Source organism: Larus michahellis, chromosome 6 (assembly GCF_964199755.1).
Source record: "Larus michahellis chromosome 6, bLarMic1.1, whole genome shotgun sequence".
In the NCBI taxonomy this organism is placed as follows: domain Eukaryota; kingdom Metazoa; phylum Chordata; class Aves; order Charadriiformes; family Laridae; genus Larus; species Larus michahellis.
Window position 1 is genome coordinate 42,296,846 of NC_133901.1, and position 25,687 is coordinate 42,322,532.

The window sequence follows — 25,687 nt, forward strand, 5'->3', positions numbered from 1 at the left end:
TTGAGCATATAGATAACTAAATCTCTCCCAACACTTCAGAATACTTCTGAAGCTGCTCTTTTAACTGTAATTATTGGTTTCCACAGACCAAACAAATGTAACGACTGTGGAAAAAGCAGGTCCCACCCAAGCTTTTCGTAATACTGTATAAAGACCTATAGTTTCTGATAAATATAAAAATATGAGAATGAGTTTAACATACATGTCAAATCATGTTACTTATAAATACATTCACACACATATGCATAAACACAAATAATCAACTATTCCTCAAACACACTTTTAAAGGACATCCATGTTCCATGTGACTACCTAACTTCAATGGGATTTACAACTAATTGAAAAACTGAGAAATTAAAAGAATTGGTTCTATAAAGGTATGGAAAAACTGGGAGCATTTTTGAACAAAACCAATTTTAAAATACCTTTGAAAGTTGGAAAGCACAAAGGATAAAACAAATAATCCTTTGTAGTCAATACTTTTTGCTAATTTTTAGTCAGTGTTAATTACTGATTCAGACAAATTAAATTGGGATGTCCAAACTGGAGACAAAAACTTGAAATCATGTGAAGAAAACACTTTTTTTTTTTTTAAAGTAGCGAATATGGCAAATGGAGCAGAAATACATTGACAAATCTGTAGAAAGGGAAGACTGCTTAGATTTAACATCATCTTTCATTAATACTTCATGTTATACGTAACAATTTGAAGAGCAATTTGCACATAAAAAAAAAAATAGAGTAAGTCAGCAATGAGCTCTTGATTGAGTAGTCTAGCTCAACTAAGCCCCCTAAAAAGCTTATCAACAGCGTTGTGTTTCTAAGACTGGAGATTATTTCCATTTTATTAGTACCGTAGAACTTGCAAAATACAATAAGGCTGTAGGGTCTGATGTACTGAAAGGGTTCTTCAATAAATACAAGGGTTAATAGGAAACAAGCAATGAAAGAGATGTCAAATGTTGGTAAAGTTTGCACTAAGTGCCTATTTAATATAAAGATCAATGTGTTGACTGAAGCCCTGCAATAATGAAATACAAAGTGCCTGCCTGGCAACAAACAGAAAACTAGGGGAAAATAATTCCAGAGATGAAAAGTAAACATTTCCCATTTACTTTTCAATTTATTTAATGTCTTTAAAAACACAGAAAAGCTCTGGAGATAAAAGTGAGATGCCTGCCTTCAAAACATCACTGGTCATTATTGCTGTTCTTGGAAGGTCAACATGCAAAAAAACATCTGCACCTGAAATTAATTTGGCCCTTTTCTCTTAAGTGTTTTCCAGAAAGACACATATGCAAGAGGAATAGTATTTACGTCTATAGATGGAATATATATAGAAGATTAAAAAATAAAAATGTACATTGAAGCACTTACAAACGAATTCAAAATGTCCCAAAAGAAAATAAGAAGTAATATAAAAGTAATTTTATATTTTGAACTCATGATCAAGGTGTTAAATTCTTTTTTTTCCATGGAGCAAACAGGCCCAGCTGAGTCAAATGTTTACTGACAGCGGGTCTGTCATGTCACAACAAAACCAGTATTTCTGAAGCTTCAGCTCCTTGCTAATGTCTGAAGATCCTATTGTCTCTGTATTTCTGGTGAACAAGAATTACTAGCAAAAACTACTTCTCACTTTTGTGAAAGAAAAACGTTAACAGTTTTTAGAGCATCTTGCAGCCTAGAAATGACCGAGATCTCAATTGTTCTGAAATATGTTGTAGCTGTTTTCTCATCAGCCCTCACCTGCAAGAAACCATTAGCGGATGCAGAGAACTGTCCCATGTAAATACCAAAACCCAGCCCTTCTTCAGGGCTACCACTGTGAAACTGGAAAGAGACTTTGTGTGGTCAATTTGTATTGAATCCATGTAACTCATAATGATCTATGACAGATGAGAGCTGTGAGAAAGACATCTTTTTTTGCCATGATCTGGAGTCATTTTGCCATGACCTGGTCTCTAGCATTTGGGTTTGCCAGCACTCCTTCTGGAGCCTTCTGATACTGCTCAACATCAAACCCCTCCTGACGCCGAACCCTTTCTCCAGCACTGCAGCACAAAGCGGAGTGCTGTCAGCGGGGACACCGCCTTTTCACTCCCCAGGGACAGATACATCCCCCACTGTCCAGGCATAACGTTGTTCAAAAGATTCTAATAAACAAGTTATCCTTCAAAGCATTATGAAACAATTCCTACCCTGATACACTCTTAATAACAAAACACAAAAAAATAAAAAGCCTGCTCTCCTGTCCTTCTTCCTCCCCTTCACTAATAGACATCTTCCATTAAAAAAAATCTTCAATCAGAAGAAGAAGAGAAGAAGATTAATTAGACATTTGCTATCTAAGCAAGTCCTACTCTCAAAAGAAAACATAATCATTTTTATGCAGGAAACCTCTCTGTGTAAACATATTAAACTTTCAATCATCAGTATACAAGGACATTAGAGAAAAAGAGTATTATCTGAAGCAGATAATACTCTTCTAGTCATAATGTTTGCCATATAAGTGTCTGAGTACAAAGAAACAGAGACCAATACAGTGGGAACTCAAAATTAATAAAGCATGATAGGACTGAGATTCTGTAATTATTTCCCTTTTAATGCACATTGGGTAGAAGAAACAAGTTCTCAATTATCAAAATGTCTTTGGGGGTGGGAACTAGCTTAGGCATCTTCATTCTGCTGTATTATGCTTCGTATGTCTGCTGGCCTGTATACCTTCTGTCAACTGCCTTAATAATGATATGAAACACTGCACATTACAGAAAGAAAATTGGGGGGAGGCTTTATTATTTTTTTTTTTTTTTAACTTCCCAACAGTAAATAAAACTGTTTAAAAGGGAAGACCAGCACAGCAAGGCAATGTCTCTTCATTGGTGGATCGTCTCCCGAGCACTCATTCTTATAATATACAGACATTCGGGTGGAAGTCCTTCAAAGTCCGATTAAATACACACTAAAATATTCTACTACCTCACAACTTTCAAACATCTTACCATCACATTTAATTTTTATCTCTCAATTTTACGTAGGACATATGTTAATCTCTGAAAAGAAGCTGCGTTTGACCTTGAGGCAAGTCCTTCAGTTTTTTATTTCAGTATCCTATAGGTTACAACATATTTTACCTTGACTATCATCAGGATTTAGAGCCAACCATTTCCAATATTTATCAGCTTGTCTGACTTTAATTATAATAAGCATGGAGCTAATTTCAAATACCACATCTATCAGATTAAGTTCGCAGCAGCTCTCAGGAAAATCCAAGCATGAATGCTAACTAGGGTAACATGGACTTCCTTGTGCTACTCATTTTATATCAGGCATTAATAATGGAATGCTGACTGAACGAGGAGAAATCAGGAAAAAGAAACTTCACTGTATGGTGAAGACAGCAGTACCAGGGCTGTCTTACCTTGGAAAGCCCCGATAACCGAGTGCTGGGCATACACTATGGTATATGCTGGAAATCATAGATTTTCCATTTGATATACCAGAGACACAGAGGGGGGAAAAGCAAGAACATGAGAAAATTCTAGAAGGTGGTCGGCTGCCAGTAAACACACAATCTCCTCTGGGTTTGCCAGATACTTTATGTTCACAAATCAGCATCACCTTACCTACATAGCCTGACCTTGACCAAAAAAAAATAAAATAAATAATAATAATAAAAAAATCACTCTCCAGGACAGACCAAACACAACAAATTTAATCTGGAAAGCAGAATGGTAAAGAAAGCTACCAGGGCTACATGGAAATAAAGTTATAACTTGAAAAGCTTTATAGCTCTAACAAAAACAGGTCCTACTCATCTCCAGGGGGTTTTGTTGGGTTTTTTTTTTTTCCTATGTTTACTTGCAAAGACAGTGCACATAGCTAACATTTGTCCTGTGCTCACACAGAGGATCTAGCACAATTGTACATGGTTTCAATGAAGATATGTTCCTATGAAGCCTGAATGTCATGCATTAGTTCTTACCCTCCAACTTCGTAACACTGACTTATTTGGGAGCCTGGAAAGCTAGATGTTGATTTGCAAAAAAAAGAAATTTGCATTTTTTTCCCCAAAAGATTCACTTTTTTTTTTTCTAATGTGTCTAAATGATACCAAACCAAACTCCTATTCCTACAAGCTTTTTCTATGCTATCTCTGTATTTAAAGCTGACCTTCTAATTACAGACTCCCGGTAACTGATGTTCATCAGGATAAGCACAAACTGCCTTTGCTCTTTGTTTACACAGATGCATAGATGTTTGTATGCCTATTGCTCTGTACATGTGTATGCAGATAAGTAATGTATGCATGCATTACACACTTCCAGGCAGCACGAGGACATGAATACAAACACAAAAATGCACCCTTTGAAATAAGTCTAAGCACATATGTGCATGGGTGTTGCGTGCATATGGGTTTATCCCATTATTCTCCTATCCCTTACTGATCCTCCAACATTGCCAATTAGTCTCAGCAACAGGTGGCTGGCCTTAAGGAGAGGCATGCAAAATAAACAGCACTTTCTCAAAAAGCTGGCTCTGCTTTGTTAGTTGCTGTGGCACGGTACAAGCTGCCGCTATCAAAGAGGCATATCCCTAATTGTGAAGACTGCAGGGAAAGGACGACAACCAGCTCCTGATTAGCCCCCTGATTAATGTTACCCAAATGACTCCACAGCTTTTCATGTCAGGAGGGAAAGCTCACAAGCAGAGGAAGGACAGAACCATAACATAGGCCATGAGATTTACATTCGAGTGAAGCCTCTGAAGCAATGTGTGATCACAAAGGGAGAAAGGCAGATCATTTTGATGGTTGTGACATGCAGCCTCAACAACTAAAGTGAGATATAAGCCTCGCTGCATAGTGTGACAGTGGTTATGGCTTCTCACCAATTACTTCTAATAGGGGTGGCTCCATTCCCCATTGCTGTATGAAGTGAGTAGAGAGACAAAGACTGTACCTTAAATAGACACAATAACTGTGAAGTGCATGGCTATCAGATGAACCACAAATGAACACGGAAGCCACTTCAAACTTAATAAATACTGATCTAACTTGCTCACCCTTAAAATAAAGAGAACAAAACTGCCTGTGAGCACACTGAGGCCCCTCCCAAAGTTCGTACTTCAGAAAAAAACAACCAATGGTTCAATAATCCCTTACCTTATTAAGCACTTTGGGTCAAAGTGTCAAAGAGAGGAGGAAGAGCCTTCTCCAACAAGAACGCTTAACAAATACAACCCCTATTATGAAGTAATGTTCAAAGTTTCTTTTCAAAACTGATGATAAAGTAGGACCATACCACCTTTTCTCTAAAAGTGAAAATTCCCAAGAAGTTTGTTTGAGATGTATGAACAACTAGATTCTAGGTTGGCTTCTGTTACTACCATTTTACTAAGAAGTGCTAGGGGCTGAACTTCAGCTCACCATAGCCATCAACTTCCTTTGTGATAAATAGTTATCCCTTTTAAAGGAGCAAACGATCTAACACCACCACCACCCTGCCCCACACCTGAGACCTGAACATTTGATAAAAGCTGTGGAAAAGTCACAGCAAGACAGATGTGAACATTCCTTGGTCTTAGTATTAGATTTAGGACTGCTGCAATCCATGGGATAACTGGAAGGTTGTGGGCCAATGCATGTAAACCTGACTGGTGAAGGCCATGTGCAAACTACTCTGATTGATACGAACAAGGTGCATTAAAGTCTGATTAACTGATTTGGGCCAGGATTCATATGACTGATGAGGACATCTACATGCAAGTATGGTTGGTAGGAGTATATATAAATCCTTCTCTGTGTGGATCTGCAGTCTCCTGAGACATTAGACTGAAATAGGGAAGATTCCATTAAATTCCAGTAAAATTCAGTTTTGCCACATTTTTTAAAAATGTAAAAGCATGTCCAAATGGCAAAATAGTCACTGGACCAAGCACTTAGATCACGTTAAAAACCAATGGAACTTGCTCATCACCCTGCCATTGGACCTCCAAAAACTTCTCCTTGGAAATTAAATAAAGTTCAAAGCATAGAGACAAAGCATCTTGCCAGCTTCTGTGGTCTTTAAGTTTAAGAATTATTTTGGCTTTATTTTGTTTTAAAGATACAACATTTCATATCAACAGGTCAAGTTCTGTAAGAGACACCCCACAATAAGACAGGCTGTAGGGAGATTCTGGTGTCTGAAAACATGGCTACATCCTACACAAGATTTTCTAATGAAAAACTTGTTTGTGGATGCATTTACACATTTCAAATAAATAAACTAGAAATTAACATCACACATTGCCATTGCTATACAATTACCACAGTAATTAACAGCAATAAACACTAAATGTTTAAAATCCTTCTTTCAGATCATTATCAGAGTCTTTCCTTTTTCCTTAAAAAATAAAATAAAAAAAGAAAGGCTATTTTCCCCTAACAAAAGATCTCTTTAGTACATAAGCAGCCATCCTCCCACCCAAGACATATGGGAAAGAAAGTTATTTGCATCTAGCCCCACAGGTCTCCTTTTGCTTGCCAATTTCCAGTCTTTAAATCATTATTAAGGGGAAAAAAAACATTTAGCTGCTAATTTTTGTTAGCATGTTTTGCTAAAGAGAATACTCAATATCAATTCCTCATAGCAGCATTTCAAACAGGTGATTTTATATTTTTTTTTCAGTTAGGTGGGTAATATAAATAAGAACATTCAGGAACACATTGATCTAAACATCTCCAAAATCACTGACATTTACACACAAAAGCCGTAGGTATTCTTACCTCCTAATTTTCTAATAAGTCCATGACAAAAAAAATGTCCCTATAGATTCTGCTGGAGCAATATTTGAAAAACAGCAGTGACCACAAATAAGAGGAAATTCGACTAGGCTTTTGCTTTTCTAAACAATCATTCAGAATCCCCAGATGGTTCTCCTGATGTTCTAACACTTAAGCTTTCATCATTATTAAGAAACAAAGATCTAATTAGCTATTGTTTTGCAAGATAGCAAAGGTAATCTTTCTTCCTACATTAATATTAAAAGCCTGCAATGAAAATGCACTCCTCTCCTGCAAAGGGTCAAAGCTTCTCAAATACTCCCCCCTGCCCCAGATCATTATTAGTTTTGTAAGGATTTTCCTTTCCCTCAGGTGGCACTGCCAGCCCTTCTGCAGCAGAAGGGTCTCGAATTTGTCTGGTTTCACTATAAAGTGATTAATAGCCACAGTGCACAGAAGAATAAATTTCATGAAGTCCCAAGAAAAGGAAAAGGCCACCTTCAGAGGAATTTTTTAAAAGCGAACAAGAGAAAGGCACATGTTGCATTAGCCATGGCAAAATTCAATTTTTTTCGGCAGATCTTAAGAAAGCACATTGACTACTGTAGATCAAGGTTTTCAAAAACCGTTTTAGAGATGGTTTACTCCATCCCAATCCATTATTCATTCTAATAACAGCGAGTCTTCCTGACATCAGCAAGATAAAACACAGAAGGTTAAACACTGGAACTTTAGCAACAAACCCTTTTCCTGAGCAATGGCAGTCATGAGTCCTGTGGTTTTGTGTTTGATGGTTGGATTACCTCATATTTAATAATGTCTAATTAAAACTTTTAGCGCTCTTGAATCTTCTGTAAGACCTTTTTCTTTTGGGATTCCCTGACTGTCAAACCCGAGGGAGCACCTGCTGATGTTGGGCTGATTCTTTGCTGTCTAATAGTTTGCCACTGAGTTCCCAGGGCAACCTTTTGCACAGCAGGAATCTGGACCACTCCCTTGTGTTTACCACCTATTTTTTTTGAAATTTACAGAAAAGTCTTGAGGCCTCAATTAGCTTGGCTTGAAAGTGGTGAACAATATCAAAATTATTCAAGACACAAGCAGCCAGACAGACGATCTCACATGTGCAGAGTATAATTGCAGAAGCCATATTTTTTTCAGGAAAGAAGTAAAATTCAACACAAACTGAACAATCCAGTCCTTGCATACATGTAGACAGCCTGTTCTGCAAACAGTTGTATGTGTTTCAATCGGAGGTTATATTTAGCCTTTACAAGCCCTCTATTCAGTCTAAAGATAGAGCACTTGGCACACACATGCATTTTGCAGGATAGGAGCCGACACAGTCCCGCAGGCCTCCTGGCATGGATGGTATTGGGCTCTGCCGCTTAAAAGTGCCTCATGCAGGTGTTTCCTCACATCAGGCAGACCTTTCTGCCACAGGATTCAAACTCAGGAGTCATTCTGAGTATTTTAGATAGGCTATAAATTCTCCAGTTCCATTCCTGGGATTACTCATTTCTATCTGAATTTCAAGGAGACTATTCACTCATTTAGATTTACACTGGTACCTCAGTTCTTGCGTAATTAGAGAATCATGTACATGTCCTTTCACTGACAAAGAAAGTAATAAAGTTTTCATCTTTATTCTCTATTATTTAAAACAACACAATCCAGATTCTATAATGTAAACAACAAAACAAAACTCAATCGACAAAAACTTCCTTCTCTCCTTCCCCCCCAAATGAAGCTTTTAGTTACGTTTTAAGCTGTTTTTTTTTTTAAATATACTGCAATGAAGTTGCTGAGCCAGTGAAATTAAGCCCTTCTACCACTGTCACTACACAAGCTAAGCCCATAAAGGGAAGCAGCCAAATCTCACTAACTTTGTAGTTTTCACTCTTGTCACTTAAGTCTAGTAAGCGTTTTTTCAATCACATCATGTTATAAACCATCAAATGGTTTTCTGATGCAGCTGTCTGAAGAGGCCCTAAATGTCTTATTGTTCTCTGACAAAACCACAAACATTCAAGATTTCTATTATTGCTAATTAGCTAATTTTCTGTCTGTTACTGTTGCACAGCAGGAGTTATGAAACCAGATCCAAAGTGAACTGGCTAAATTATAGTAATCCAAACAGAGAGTATTACTGGATACTCCGTAAAAGCCTACAAATACAAGGTCTGCTTCAGTTCTGCATACAGAGATGGACAGAAAACACAGAAGTACTGAAGAACGGGAGAACGGTGCCAAAAGGTGCACCACTATGAGCTTGGGAGGGAAGTGGACAGTCTGAGATTCCACCAAAAAAAAACCCAACGCTTCTGTCACCTAACGACATTACTACAATTACAGCAGCGTAACATCTTCCTGTGGACAGTTTGTGGTTACTGAGAGGGTTCTGTACTTGCCAAACTCACTTGTCTCTGGGCTTCCAACCCCTTCTGTTACCATCTTTTGTAATTTTGTTCCTTTCCAACGGTGCGAGTAGGATTTGAGAGAAAGAATACTTAATTAAATCTGTCACCAGTACTCAGTCAACCCCATTAATTGGCCAATAATCCAACATTTAAAGTCTCCCTCTTTCTTTGCCTCCCACCCTTCCTGGTGCACGGCTGCCCTTGTTAATTCCTCTTTTAGTACCGTAATATATTGTTTCGCTTAATTGCGGCTTGTCCAGACTTCGGTGACTGCACAAGATGGGAGAGAATAAAAGATATAAACCACCACAAAGACTCCCACAGATACTACTTTGTACAGCAGGGACAGAGTATATCACCAAATATTGCTTGCTAAAGTGAGAGAGAACGTGCCTTGGGCACCAGAACTATCATCTGCAGTCCGTGCTATTTTTTATTTATTTATTTTAAAATTTGATGAGCTTTTATATACTTCCATACAAGGTAATCATAACACAGCATCCTTCATGCAGAGCACCAGGGAAGATCTTCACTCAAAATTAAAGCACACTGCTGTTCCTTCAGCCAACAGGATTTCTATTACACCACAAGTGCCTTGTGGGGTATCCAGCTAGGTGTTGGTGCTCAGGCTGCGCTGACTTATGAACACAATGCCAGAATTTGACCTTTAATTATTCTTCCGCAGCAGGGGGGATTCATATTCCTACTTAAAAAAATAAATGGCAGACAGACAGTTCCTTCCTGTAAAGATTCAGTCATTTGAAGGATAAAGGTGATTACAGAGAAGTGTTGGTTCTAGTTAATGGATTATTCTTTTCTTAACAAAGTTTCCTTGATGTTATAATATGGCTTTTGGAAGACACGATATATCTTAATTCCTGTTAATGGCAATGTCAAATATTTTAATATCAGTGGGTCAAAGCGAAATGACTTTCAAAATCACTGAGGAGTTGCATTAGGACAAATGAGATCTCTGGGTTATGGTCCGTAATGCAAGGAAGGCATTTGGTATTTCAGAGACTGAATATTTCTGGGTCTTTTTGTTATAAGCATAACAATCATTCTTCCACGGCATAGTTTCTCTATTTTCCTCACTCCGCATGGGTTCTTTGCCACAAAGATATTTTGCTGCTGATATAAGCAAATAGTGGCTAGAGGCAGACCAGAGGAAATCACGATCCCATTGAAAATGAAATTCAAGCCAGCCATAATATATACCAGAGCTGAATTACTATCCTGAGCTCCCTTCCAAGTCTGCTATGTGACAGCTGAAGATTTATCCAGCCAAGGCTTCGATTCTTACTGATAGATGAGATAAGCTGCTGGGAAATGGGGACCATCAATAGTTCCTGACCTCGTAAGGCCTTCCAATGATGAACTAAACTACTGCCTCCAAACAGTGTAACGGCAGCTATATTTCCATTCAGAGCTCTCCCATTTCAGGGAACCATCAATGAAATTATTGCAAGACATATCCCCACTTAATTTTCTTCTCTTTCTTGAAGCCCTCCATGAGTCTGCCATATGTTTGTTAGAAATAGCCTATTTGGGTCTTGATTACTAAAGTGAGAGATATGAAAAAAAAAAATATCCAGTATTAAAAGGATCTCTGTAGGACTCACTGTTCCCCAGTAATGAGACTAATCCTATTTATTCAATTTGTACACAAAAAATAATGCATTATTTCCATTTAAACAAATGCTATAATAACATGATGAATATTAGATCACTCTCCAGTGGAACTCAGACATCCAGATTACATTCCTAATGGGCTCTGACTCTGAATAATCCAAATTGTGAAGCCTTTTTTCCTCCACTTTTTATTTAATTCTTCACAGTCTAATGATGCATTTGCTTCTATAATGATTGAAGTAACTCTTAAAATAACTCCCGAAGCAACAGATCTAAACATTAAATACACCAGGAAATAAACGCAGAAGGCACAAAAGTCCTGCGCAGCACAATTCAAGGAAGAGCAAAACTCTGCTACCTATGCACACCTCTGGCCAGGAAGGGAACCTTGCATAGCTTGGCAGCTATGCTAGACATTAAAAACAAGTTTCAGAACCTTACTGAAATCAACGCAAGATGCCTAGTTTGTAGTCACACAAATATCTTAGCGGTCCAACAGTGCCCATGTCTCTGCAATTTTTATACAACGGAACAAGCACAGCCACCTCATCTTGTAGGATGATGCATTAAACTGTAAATTGCTCAGCTGCTGTGATAAAAGAACCTCACTAAATGGACAGTTTAATGTAAAGCCATAAAGGTAGTGTATCACACAGATAACTTCAGTATATACTGAGCGTACAGCCTGGGGTTCTGCTCTGAGCCCAGACAACTCCAAGTGCTTTGAGATCCACACAGTTGAGGGGGTCTCCACAGTTTCACACCGAGTACTTCTTAAGAGAGGGAGTATCGAGATGGAAACTTGTACAATAGAAATCCCAAGAGTCCTTCACTGACAGAAAGTCATATTTCTTCATTTTCTACAATTTCCTGATTTAATAACCTCCTAGGCAGACTACAGAACTTATCTTTGCATCTATCTCCACCTGAAAAAAAAAAAAAAAAAAATCAGTCAAGCTTTGCTTATCCTTCTTGATCATTGCCCCTGTTTTTTTCAGCTAAGGAAAAGTATCTTGCTTTCCTGCTTGCTGTTACAAATTAACAGATTATCTTGCATTTCCATGAGGGCTCAGAGAACGGCCCTTGTGTTTAATTCACAGTATGAATGATACTTATTTCATATTCCACGGAGATCACTGCAGTACAGACTGTTTACAGTCTGAACTTGTCTTTTCAAAAAAAAAAGGAAAAAGAAATTGTGGCTTCACATTTAAATGCAATCTTGGATTGCACGGATCAGATCTTTCCAGTTCCTGGATGCTGAACAAAAGGCTGGCTCTGTCTTATAATTTTCCTACATTATGTATACACAAATGCAGTAGTGTACCACTTTACAAATGCATGAATATATCACAAGCATATGAATACTGTGCAGGAGTGGTAATAGTACAAATTTATTGATAGACACACCATATGTAGAAAACCATTTTGACCCTCAGGGCTCTCTCGAAATTACATTCCCTGCCATACTTTTCCTTTAAAAAGATTTCAGGAGTTTTACATTCATTGTGGTCCTCAAGATTAATCCCTTCTACAAAGACAATGACTAATAACGTTATCTCTTCTGTAATATACTCAGCCACCATGCTTTACAAGCAGAGGAGAAACAAAAATAAAGCTTCAGAGTACATTCAGTCGCTGTTTATTATCAATCAGCACAGAAAAGGAATAGTCCTGGCCTAAGCGCCAGCCCCAGCCTATGGGTGCTGAAGAAAGCCAGCAAACCCACCAAAAAGCTTAGCCATAAGAAAAATAAAGAAATAAAGCACAGTATCTAAATACAAAACATAAGAGGAGGAGAAGGAATGGGATTTCTGTCTCAATAAGGAAGACAGAGCAGTGATGGGTATAACAAAAATATTCCTCCATCCAGGAGGAAAGCCAAAGTCCTGCCCAGGATGGCATCAGAAAGATTACTAGGAGGGACCAGGCAAAGGCAGGAAGGGAGCAGAGGCAATACATTCCCTTGCTTCCATATATGAACTCATGTATACATTTACTCGCAAACATACACACACTCCTATGCCACTTCCCTTGAAATCCATACATAAATATAGGTGTGTGCATCCATATATGTGTAATCTCTCCCTCTCCCCTACCACTTTCCATGAAAGACAAGAGAAACTGGGAACCTATTCACCAAAGTTCATCACATATTGAGATATGTGAATATATTTTCTCAGAATGATACTACTACTGCCTTAAGCCCTACATACAACCTCCCGGACAGACTTCTATCCTTCTGCTGTTCAATTTCCAGCTATGCATTTATTGAACAATTTCTAAATGGATGTATAAACATTCACTCTCTAACAAATGGGAACTAAAGTGACTCCCTTCTGGAATTAGTTCCTCAGATTCTCTGCTCAAGTACACCAAATCATCCTTACATTTTTCCTTGTCATTCGCACATGCCTGAACAAACAGTTTAGCCTTACGCCACGGCTTGAAAAGTCAAGAGATTCAAACTACCATCAGTCAGGGAAAGAAAGTCCAAGAACTTAGGACCTTCTACAGATGACATGTACAATTTTCAAAGACCTCTCTGTTCAAAATGAATTAATTTGCACCCTCCAGTTCCAGGCTGCTGAACTTTGCACTGTCTTTAGACAGTGTGAGCTGTATTATGAAACATTTCTCTGTTTCAGAATATAAAGGGGAAAAAACAGAGTCACCAATAGCCACTAGCCTCTGCAAAGTTGAGCCTGGAGACTGTTACAATGAGTTGAAAGAGAGACAGTAAAGAATGCACAATGAATGCCTTCAGGACTAGATTAATAATCACTTTTGACCAGATGACTGAGCTGAAAAAACAGTGGAAAACTGCTTCTAATAAAGTCTTTAATTTTTTCGTAAGCTTCCCCCCAGAAATATACTTCTGAAGTCTTTTAAAATACAAACTGATTTTAAAAATAACTGCTTTGAATAATGAGTGCAAGACTTCTGTTTTCAGAGTATCACTCCATGGTATTTTTGATTTTTCAAAAGAACTAGCATCCTCTCTCTGCAAAACATTTTCAAACTATTTGAAAGGTCAAAATTATTTCCTTAACTTGCCTTGAATTTATGAGTGAGAAAAGTTGCCTGAAACTTACTGTCCAAAGATCTCTGACTGGCTTCTACTGCCATTGACCGTCCAGGTAGGTTAGCACTCATTCAGATTAAAGGCTTTACCATAACTTTAAGATCATTTGTATATCGTATCAGGCACTGTCCCAAAAGTATTTAGTGAATAGCTTTTATGGGAATCAACCTCTGTCCACTGCTCCCATAAACCTGCGAGGAATTAGGGGGAGTTAGAGAGGGGGAGGTCTTACTTCTGCTATTAGCACACTTACTCATACACCTTAAAAATCAAAGTACTAAAATTAATTTATAAGTAATAATTTGAAGTGAAATTGACTTTCTTTAATTACATTTACTGTTATATACTGTGATGAATTACTAAATAAAAAAATACTATCAAAAATGACAAAAATCCATGCTTAAGTAGGCCAATTACCTTAAGTGCTGCTACAGTCAGAAAAGTGATTCAAGGATAAACATGGGAACACACAATGCCATTTCTTCAATAGCTTCCAGATCAAATTCAATGTAACGGTCAAAGGGTCAATTTTTTTCCCCTCTACCCCATGGCATCACAAACTCCCCATGGGACTTGGAAAACTTGGCTGAATGCTTTCTTTTCTGGCATTCTCTGCAGCAGCAATGATGATTATACACTGTTATGAGACACACTCTTTTCACGGGAAAGCTTTCATGTTTTCCAGGTAGAAACTGAAGATTTTATATTAGTCTGGAGTCTCAACATCCAGCATCCCTAGTTATGTGTGAATAACCAGGCAGAGCAGAATTTGTGTAGAATAAATGCTCCAAGGATTCTGTTCCCTGTTGGATGAAAAGGCTCTTACACCCAGTCTGTTCCTCCCTTTATTATCTTACACAGCAGCATCAAGGACAGATGCCCCAGGATTCCCTCCCTAAGTCATTGCTGTTGCAGACTGATGACCTTAAAGAAGTTATGTTTCTCTGTGGCTGGCTGCTTAAACTCTATACATTTTACTATTGAAACATAGCAATTGCAATTCAATCTTCTGTGCAACAGTTCCAGCTGGGATGCCCCAACCAACCGAGAAACACACACAAACTCAACCATGTAGCACATGCAGAAAAAGTGTAACACTTTCTGGTAGTGTCAGATTTGCTGAACAGGCAACATACCAACATATGCAGTTGGTTCAGCACTTCTCAAGCGCCAGATTCCCTGTATTTGCATTAAACAAGGCATGCTCACTGGAAAAGCCTGTAGAGAAATATGGCAGCCCCAGTGATGCAGAAGTGGTTGTCTGGCAGCTGAGATAATGATGCAGGGAGCAGAAGATAACTTATGCTACACTGACAGGAATAAAAGAAATCTTAAAGAGAAAGTAGAGTCGGTAAGATGAAAGTAACTTATGTGCAAATGTTCTATTTTGCTTTTGTTGTGACAGCCAATGCTTTGCATCACAACTAATTTGCACATGGATTACGTAAAAGCATGCATTTCTCAATTTTCATTACCATATTCATTTGCAAATTAAATAACTGCAAGAGTAATGGCCTGTACAAAGGGACCTTTACAAAGGAGAGACCATCCCAGGACCAGTAGCTAGTTGTAAAACTATTGATAGCTTAATTGCTGTAACTTCCAACCCAGGGTGAGGCCCTTGACAGGCAGGACTCCGAAATAAAGCTGCCGTGTAATTGCTGTAGGAAACAAAACTTCCCAGGAAACTCATCACATTGAAAACCCAAGTGCTTTCTACACAGAAAGATTCATCAGGAAGCATTCAAAATTAGTGTGGCTTCAAGAATCGTAATAAAAAAAAAATCTCTAATCTTTAAAAGAAAAAAAATCAATAAATCGTGGGTTTTCTTTTTTCCCCCCTGTAGGAACAAAGTTCCATAAATGGATTTGAAAGGTCCAAAATCCTTCAAAAGTTTCTTCTGTAAAACTTTTGTACAACACTTTTCTAAACCACACAACACTCACTTCTTGACACCAAAATTTAAGAATAAAATATTACAGCTCCCTTTCACAGGTCTAATACCATTTTCATTGACAAAATGGAGTCATTAAAAAAACCTGTTTTATCTTACATTTTGTGATCTGGGTATGTGCGCATGTACTCAGGAAAGCAGAGAGACTTAATATGACCGCAGCGAAAAAGTGTTTTTCAACTGTAAGATTAATCTAGTGAAAACATAGCTATTACTCACGTTTCTTTTCAGAAACATGACTCGGTATTCCTCATTGTTTTCATTTTCACATCCAGCTTCCAAAATCCTTCTCAAGTCCTTCCTCTAACCATACATCTTTTTATTTGCTCACCCTAGACGCACACTTTCAATGTTTATTACCCAACTTCATCCTACTGTGGGGGCAGCACCCACTGCTTTTAACCTATACTCATTTTACAGCTCGGTAAGATTCTTTATGAAACTTGCCACGCTACCAATTTTTGTGTCAGAAAATTTGATTACTGATGCTTCTACATCCAGGAGGTCAGCACAATAAAACATTCAACTTTCCAGCAGGCCTTTACACACTGATATAATGTACGTAGAGGCACAAAAGCTCTCCTATAGAAGAAAAAAACAGTTCAAAACACATCAGTGCAGCTGAAGCTTTCTAGGGTGACACAACAGATCTGGCTTCTGTTGCAGGTTCTTCAACAGGTGGGTAGACCAATTTCCACAGAGCATTGCCTGACAGCCATTGATAACCTTGGGTCAAATGCTTTTTTTCTCCCAGAACATTCATGCCAAATACCATGATTTAGCACAGGATTTTCACAAAGACATTTAAAGTAAAATAGTGTATTTAACATGACCCTGGTCCCTTGAGATCTTACTGGAATTGCCTTATTCCTGAACATGCCATTTAATTCTGTTGCCTAAAGAATTTCTAAAGAAATTTCAAACACCACTTCAGTTACGCTGGGAGGAAGGTTTTTCTTTCCATTTCACACATGGGAAAAGGAAGCACACAGGGGCTAGAAAGCCTTCTCAAGATGACATGGCAAAGAACAGCAGGGACAGAGAGTGGGCTCAGTCTGTCTCATTCTGACCTCGAGTTCCAACAGCTCTACAACATATTAGCAAGAGAGGAGACTTGTCATCTTAGCTATAACTTACTTGACTTAATACAGTGCCTAACCATCATTATCATATCAGGCAGCAGTCTCATCAGCAGAAAGCTCCCATTGCGATCAAGGGGGAGTAGATTTCTGTGCATCTTCTGAAATGATGCACAAACCGTAAATGAGAGAAGTGGAAAAACAAGGGCTGAATCATGAAGATGCAGTATCTACGTGAACCTTGATCTTTCCTTGTACAAATACAGGAGAACTGTATGGATATATATCAACTGACCTTTCCCCCATTGGTACTGCTCAGTAGGAGAACAGTGTATCATCAAGAAGAGTTTGAATGCTGCGACTGTCAAGTCTGTGGTCTTTGAAAGGTCATTTCTCAAGAACCAAGCTATTACCCATTCCTTGCTATTATCCATTTCTTCACCACAAGTGATTAGATCTAAAATCTGGCTTCAGTTAGGTGGAATGCCACAGTTTATGCCTTGCTTTTAATAATTTAGCAATCTTCTTCTTTTAATCTTTCCTATGAAATCTCTTTATTTCTTATTACAGAATTTAAGGCATTTTACTGGAAAGGTCCATATTATTTCATATACTATTGTGCATACAGATTGCTATCTGTAGCTTCAGTGTAAAACAAGGCACATTTTATCATAAGCACAACAATATTAAGGGTTGTTAGACTGTTCAGTGACTAGTCTGTATTTCTAATTGCTAAGTCTGTTACTCTTCCTTAATTTAGCCAGCGCAGAAATTATAATCCAAAATGTATGTTTGATGAGGGACAAGTAATTCATGAGGTAAATAATTTTCAGCTCCAGCACAGCATTACTATAAACATGGGACTTCTTTAAATTGTGCAATGTTATTTTGTCATCAGAAAACCTAACTGTTTCCACAAGGAGGACACCAAGGGATTGGCCGATTTTTAGAGATCAGCAGATGGACAAATTAAAACATTACTCAAGGGGATAGTATAACTTCCAGAGAGCAGGTAGAGGAAGACCATACATTACAGTAAACCACAAAAGCTCAGTACGTGAAACTCTCCGTAATCATAAACACATGTTCTTCAAGTGACCTCGCTCCTCGTGGGCAGTGGTCAGCTCCTGCACATTGACTGGGGAAGCGTTGCTGGCGACGCATAAGCACGGCTCTGCTGAAGGTAACTAATGAGGGCAGTAGGCATGCCCTGGGACCCAGGCTGCTGCTCTTCAGCTCAGCGTGCACTATCCCAGGAACGAGGTTATTTGTCCCCTATTCACCAATGCCTGCCCAGCGCTGGCAAGGGTCAGTTGGCTTCTCTCCAGCAACTCCTCCCACCGAATTCTCACAAAAAAAGTCCTTCTAGTAGAATTAATATAAGAGGGTTGTTGCATCCGAGAGGAAGAGGAGAGGAAACAGCTGCAATACGCAACATGCTCTCCACTGGAAGGAACAGAATGCCTGTGGCAATTTTCCACCTCCTTTAGTGTCTGTCTTACTGGTACAGATTGAAGGTCAGTCTGTGATAAATGGAAAAGATAAATTTGATCATAACTGAATTTACAGCGCATGTGAATTAAGGGTTTCAGGATTTGGTACAAAGATGTTAACCCCTTGCAAAAAGGCAAACACCCACAGATACACTACTGGAGTAAGCAATACCATCATTCAGTAACCAGGCTTGCTACCAGGGAAAATGGGTGACAGCAGTTTGTACATAGAGCATCTGGGGTGTTACCAGGGCCAGGATTCCCAGTGGTTGAAAGATCCCCAACTCAAGCAGTTTTGAAAGGTTAAAGCTACAAATCAGCAGGAAAGAAACATGGGTAACTATCAAAGGACATTTGCAAGACATCTTCTTAAGAATTTTTTATTATTTTTTTTTTTTTCATTCTTGGAACTAACTGCTAGAATAATGCTAACTTTTTAAGCCAAATCCTCTTCTACAGAGCAACTTTCTCATCACTACCAGAAGGTCACCAAAAGAACACATACCACACACATCATGGGTTTTGCTTTCAAAGTATTCACTGGTCAAGCATTACATGGGACAGGAATTACATGGCGGTTTATTTGCTGGGTTGCTGGATTTTTGAGTCTACAGATTAACTGTACAAGTATCGAGGCATCCTTCTCATGCTTAAAATAATTCTATATAATTAAAAGGATGTTACAGCCTCAGTTGATTTCCCACTTAAAACCACTCTCATCATCTTCAGTCTACCTGTTAAAGAAACACCAAGTGACATCTCTGACAACTGAGAACAGAAAGCAGCAACCAAGGCTTCCAGAACTCATTCGAGCTCAGGTCCCTTTCATCAGCCCCCCCCGCCCCCTTTTTTTCTTTTAAACCAAGAGTACCCCAGCTTCAAAACAAGAGATGTTATTTCTCTCTGATTCACCATTGAAAATCTGTCATTGTATAGAGCAAATGCAAATAAAGATCTGTTTTGCAATTGTGGAAGACTATGTATAAAATGTAAACTATATGTGCAGATACACATAAGATTATTTTTCCAACTGCAGTTTAACCTTAATTTCCTTTCTTTGTATTCTGTTCATAGTACGTCATCACACCAAAAGCATACGCATCACATCTTACACCAAAAGTGTTTGTGGGGTTTTAAAACATACTACAGAAAATTTATTTTCCCCATTACAGATCATATATCCTAAGACGAGAGTACTGAAAATACCACAAGTTAAACATATGGAACAGTGCTCATATAAGTTGAGCACTGGGGGGGGGGGGGGGGGGGGGGGGGGAGATTAAAAAATGTTATGCACACAATTCCCTTTCACTCTGAGAGCTTGTCACAATGAGAGATTTATTTTTCATTGCTTCTCTATGCCCATCATAAGGTACTAAATTTTCTTGTGCAGAGACTCTTTCTCCTCAAGTTTCAGCCCAAAGTAAAAGTTTTTCTGAAGGAAATGCATCAGATGTAGTCAAAATGCTAAGCCTACTTTTTGGTTTAATGCCAGGAATAATATCACTATGAAATTTAGTCCAAATGGAGAATGGTGTGAGGAAGCATGTGAAAAAAAGATACGGTAATAGTTATTGTGGGAATTAATTTTTAAAGAGAACAGTACTCAGCTTTGATAGAAAGCATTTTCTGGGAATGGGTAGAGGCCGTGTTGAACTTCCTTGCACAGCTATGTGACCCCTGCCAATCAATGTCAACACTTTATTAATATTTTACTGAAAAAGTGCGAGATGATTCAAACTTTGGCTGTCTTGGTAGGTGTTGCTAAGCAACTTTGCTGCTTATCTGAGAACTAGTTTTCACAGCAACCTATCCTTCAAACCAAAGGCCTGCATCCACTTGAAACACTTTCCCCTTTGTCAATGAAGATCCCACCCCTCCCTTTATATTTTCCTCTCCGTTTCCCACTTGAAAGAAATAAATTTAATAGTGTCTGAAATTCTCCATTTTACTTACCATAATCACTATCATAAAATACTATGAATTTCTGCCACCGCAGCTCAGTGACCAGTTTCAGCATAACATCATTGAGGCGGACGGGCGGACGGGCAGCCAGCGTGTACTCCTCCTCCTCCAGGCTGGGGTTCAGGTGGCAGGCAGTGCGTGGGGAGCCTCCCGTGTTGCGCTGGACAAAAAGGTGTGGGATGTGCATGGCATCCGTCAGGGACTGCAGGGCGTTTGCCGAGGCACAGCCAGTGGACGTCACTAAGGCTAAGATCCCCAGGGTCATCAGGTCGCAGGCTGGAGAAGACAAGAAATAAATAAAGCAGGGTTAGAACAAGCTCAACAATTCCTTTGACCAACCTAGATGCTAAGAAGGGAACAAGACAGGCTTTGCCCTTGCTATTAACACAGATTTCTGTTACAGTATCAGCTGAAGCCTTTAGAGATAGGTCCTGTACCTTTACAGTAGGAGACAGTATCTGCTATCCATACCGATAAGACAAAGTTAAGGACAGATAACATTACTCCTGTCATTTCTTCAAACAGGAGCTAATGCGATAGGACATTATGACCCTTGCTTCAGGTCATTACTGGTGGAAACAGGAATTTAAATCCCATCTTTTAAAACCCACTTCACTGCTTTCACCTCTTAATCATTGTTTTGCACACTGGATGAGGACTTTGGACAATAAAGAGCAATTTCAGTTTCAAGGATTTGTCTTATACAATAGACTTTTGAAGGATTATTAAATTGATGAAAAAACATTCACTGTGTGTCTCAGAGCAATGAAGAAACAACAAAGGCACTCATTAGAACAAAGGCAACTTGTGGATGACTAAACAATTCTTAATAACACTCTAGCTGCCTTTAAAAAGATCTAGAAAAGCACATGCCATTTAAAAACACAGCATATACGTTTGAGCCCATCTGCTTTTGAGAATGAAGCGTTAGGTGAGTTTGAGACACAGGCCATGCTGGTTGGGCAGCACTGGGCAGCCTTGCTCTGCCGCTCAGGACACGGGGCAGCCTCTCGCATGACTCCTCCAGGTAAGACAACCTGATATTCAGCTAGGATTGGAAAAATGTTTCCCCAGTTATAACTCAGCAGCTCTTCTGTCAGTGGTGGTGGTAAGACTACAAGGCTGATGCCCATTTTCACTAAACCTCTTGAACAAGCGGCAGCAAAGTTGGCCCCTGAGAGCTCAGCACAGCGAGCGCTCATAGGTGAGCGGCTGCAGCAGCCCCAAGGGTCCCCCAGGGGCACCTTCTCATCCTTTGAGGAGGGCTGGGGGAGAGGTCAGGGTTTCATTAAGTGTTTCAGTCCCCAAGCAACCACCCACACAAGCAGAGCCTGCCCAAAGGAAAGACTGCTTCCCCAGGACAGAGGCCCACCATCACAAAGCCAGACAGGAGGTGACCAGAGACGCTCCACAGCCCAACTGCAGCCTGCCTGAGCTTATAACAGTAAGTAAACAAAAGAGCCTCCGGGTGCAATTCAGAGCCCCTGCGGGCCATGCAGAGTAGCTGAGCGGGAAATTTGGCTTCCAGATGGAGAGAGGAGGCTGCCCACACTGGTGCTTCCCAGTGGCACGTGCTGTGGGACTGCCGGGGCACGCATCCAGTGCGATCACGCAGAAGAGACACATTGCCACCCTGCTACTGACCATCCGCTGGGGGACATGGACTGAGCAGAAAGGTAGGAAAGTGAACACAATGTATTAAAAGGATTTATTTTTCCCCCCTCTAAACACTTTTAAGCATAGCTCCACTTTCACAGGCCAAAAAGTCAAAGGCAATGGACAGGTTATGAATAATTAATAGTAATTAACAGTTAATTATCAATTAATATTAATTACACAAAGCTACAGTAATTAAATACATTAAACTGTTTCTAATGCAACCAATGAACCATTTCACCAAATATCTTCTTAGACCAGACAGAAAATAAATACATTTCACTTTGATATGGGATAACAGAAGGAAAATGTTTGATCTTCTCTATGCACGGAATAGTCAACATGTATCCTAATGCAACGGAGAAAGATGAAGTGCTTTTAAAATTATTTCCTTGATGGTCTTTACAATAAACATATGTCAGCTGCATTATCTAAATTTACTCTGTGTTGATTATAGTTATATGAAATTGTTCATTGTTTTTTCTGAGAGCTGACCTGATTTAACAGCAGGGAGGCATTACATTTGCCAAATGGGAGACCCAGGTTCGGGAACAGATTTGATTTCCCAGGCTTCTTGCCAGAGAAAACTGAACATGTCATACAGGTAATTTATTTAGTCACAGTAGGGGAGGGAACAGAGAAGTGGGAACAGAGGGAGAGAACAGCAGAGCTGAGCTATAAACCCCTGCAGAGATCACCAACCAGCGAGCTTTGCTGTCACTGAGGGTAAGAGAAGCAAGCCACACGGGTCTGTAGGAGGAACAATTTACTTGCAAAGCAGACAGAAGGAGAGAAAAAACAAAGCCCTTTCTGACAGGAGGCTGCATTCAGAGAGTCACTTATTTGTGGAATACAGAGCTGATGGCCAGTTGTATAACAAGAGATAACTTCATTCGGTGGTTGGCACTAATCAAAAGCTGCTCACTTATTAGCAGCAAAAAGACTGGAGATACAACAGACCACAGCAAATGGACCCCCTTATCTGCCAGCACAGCCCACCGAACACAGCTGAAATATCTCAGCAAAGACTGGTTTGGGTGAGGCATTTTCCCAGTGTTTTGCAATTTGTGTCAATGGGTTAAAATGAAGAATTAGTCAATACGCTTCTACATTCTGATATTTTGACAATTGATTATGTTCTGCCTGAAGGCATGTGCTACACAGTAAGTGTTATCTCCTCTTGCCTCTCTGTTTTGAGATGGTAGAGTAGGCAATAAAAACGGGAACGACCAAGGAAAGTTTTCATATTTTCTGAATTGCTTGCTTTAGTCAAATAACAGAATGTGAAATAGAACATGTCATATTTCTAATAGAAGACTTCCACTATATAAAAATACGATGGATTCCAAGAAGTTCAACCTCTCCACACTTGTTACAGTGAAGGGCGAGAATAGGCTTTTAGCACATACAGGAAAAAAAAGTCTTACTTTCTACATGAGTAACGGAATGGGGAACAACTACATAGCAGACTCCAATTCATTAAAAAAATCATTAACTCTTAAGACATCTTGAAATTACTGAGCAAGAGAATGTTCAAGGATTATTCAATACCAAAAGAAAACTCTGGTGACATTTTTTTAGGATTTCCCCCCATACGCCTGTGCTTTCTTGCATAAAAAAAAAAAAATTGTGACAGACATGCTCACCAAGCCACTGTCCATTATTTACCTGAACTCATGGCTAACTGGGGAGGTCCCAATGGACTGGAGGGTAGCAAATGTAGCACATATCTACAAGAAAGGCAGAAAGGAGGATCCAGGAAACTACAGGGCTGTCAGTCTGACCTCGGTAGCAGGGAAGGTCATGGAGCAGATCATCTTGAGTGCCATTACATCTCATATAATGGACAAGCAGGGGATCAAGCCTAGTCAGCATGGGTTTAGGAAAGGCAGGTCCTGCCTGACGAACCTGATCTCCTATGACAAGATGACCCGATTATTGAATAAGGGAAAGGCTGTAGACATTGTCTACCTGGACTTTCAAAAAGCATTTGACACTGATCCCCATAGAATTCTCATGGAAAAACTGGCGCCTCGTGGCCTGGATGAGCATACGATCTGCTGGATCAAGCACTGGCTGGATGGACGGTCCCAAAGAGTGGTGGTCAATGGAGTTAAATCCAGCTGGCGGCCGGTCACAAGTGGTGTCCCTCAGGGCTCAGTGTTGGGACCATTTCTGTTTAACATCTTTATTGACGACCTTGATAAGGACATAGACTGTATCATCAGCAAGTTTGCAGATGACACCAAGTTAAGTGGGAGTGTTGATCTACATGAGGACAGGGAGGCTCTACAGAGAGACTTGGATTGATTGGACTGATGGGCCAATGCTAACGGTGTGAGCTTCAACAAGGCCAAGTACCGGGTCCTGCACTTGGGCCACAACAACCCCATGCATCGCTACAGGCTTGGGGAAGTGTGGCTGGAGAGCTGCCTGGCAGAAAAGGACCTGGGGGTTCTAATTGACAAGCGACTGAACATGAGCCAGCAGTGTGCCCAGGTGGCCAAGAAAGCCCATGGCATCCTGGCTTGTATTAGAAATAACGTGACCAGCAGAAGGAGGGAGGTGACTGTCCCCCTGTACTCAACACTGGTGAGGCCACACCTTGAATATTGTGTCCAGTTTTGGGCACCTCAATACAAGAGAGATATCGAGGTGCTGGAGCAAGTGCAGAGGAGGGCAACAAAGCTGGTGAAGGGCCTGCAGAATAAGTCTTACGAGGAGCCATTGAAGGAGCTGGGACTGTTTAGTTTGAGGAAGAGGAGGCTGATGAGAGACCTCATCACTCCCTACAACTACTTGAAAGGCCACTGTAGAGAGGTTGGTGCTGATCTCTTCTCACAGGTAATTAGCGATAGAACAAGAGGGAATGGCTTCAAGCTGCAGCAGGGTAGGTTTAGGCTGGACATTAGGAAAAAATTCTTCCCAGAAAGAGTGGTTAGACACTGGAACAGGCTGCCCAGGGAGGTGGTGGAGTCACCATCCCTGGATGTGTTTAAGACTCATTTAGGTGTGGTGTTAAGGGATATGGTGTAGGGGAGAACTTTGTAGAGTGGGATTGATGGTTGGACTCGATGATCCCAAGGGTCTTTTCCAACCTAAATAATTCTATGATTCTATGAGAAAAGATGTGTAATTTTCTATTTTACTTCATACTAGCTATGGATTTTCAGCAACAATCAAGCATTCTTGACTCTGTGACTCAGTAAATCACTAATTCTGTATGTCAGTTGCAACTTCATAAGCACTCAAAAGAACCTGCAATTTTTGCGCATGAATTTCATAACCCTCATCTTGATTTCCTTAAAGCTGAAATACAGAGACTGCAAGTACCTTGGTTCATGTCAACCCACTAACATAAGGAAAAGGGGAATCAAAACACCCCAAGACCTTTAATGATCTTTAATTACTATAGTTGTAATAATTTAACATTGTTATAACTAAGATGCTTTCATATTTATTTATCCTGTAGATAGATTTACATAGATGAGTTTCAAGAAATAATGCTTTCAAAGTATTTGTTCCACAGATAAAGACACAATGTTCTAGCAATCCTGTCCCCAGATTTCACTGCTATTTGTACAGCAATAGTTATTAGTTTATTCTACTGAATGCCTTCATCGCCATCAGGCTTCA

At 39.6% G+C, this 25,687-nt stretch overlaps 1 protein-coding gene across 12 annotated transcripts in view; it reads right to left on the minus strand.

The window, feature by feature from the left end:
* The window catches only part of GRID1 (glutamate ionotropic receptor delta type subunit 1), a 587,031-nt gene that overhangs the window by 331,930 nt on the left and 229,414 nt on the right, over nucleotides 1-25,687 (minus strand). For all 12 annotated transcript variants that reach the window (XM_074590686.1, XM_074590680.1, XM_074590687.1 and 9 more), the window contains one exon: nucleotides 20,387-20,671. In XM_074590686.1, the coding sequence (XP_074446787.1) occupies nucleotides 20,387-20,671 (285 nt within the window). The remainder of the gene's footprint in view (nucleotides 1-20,386; nucleotides 20,672-25,687) is intronic.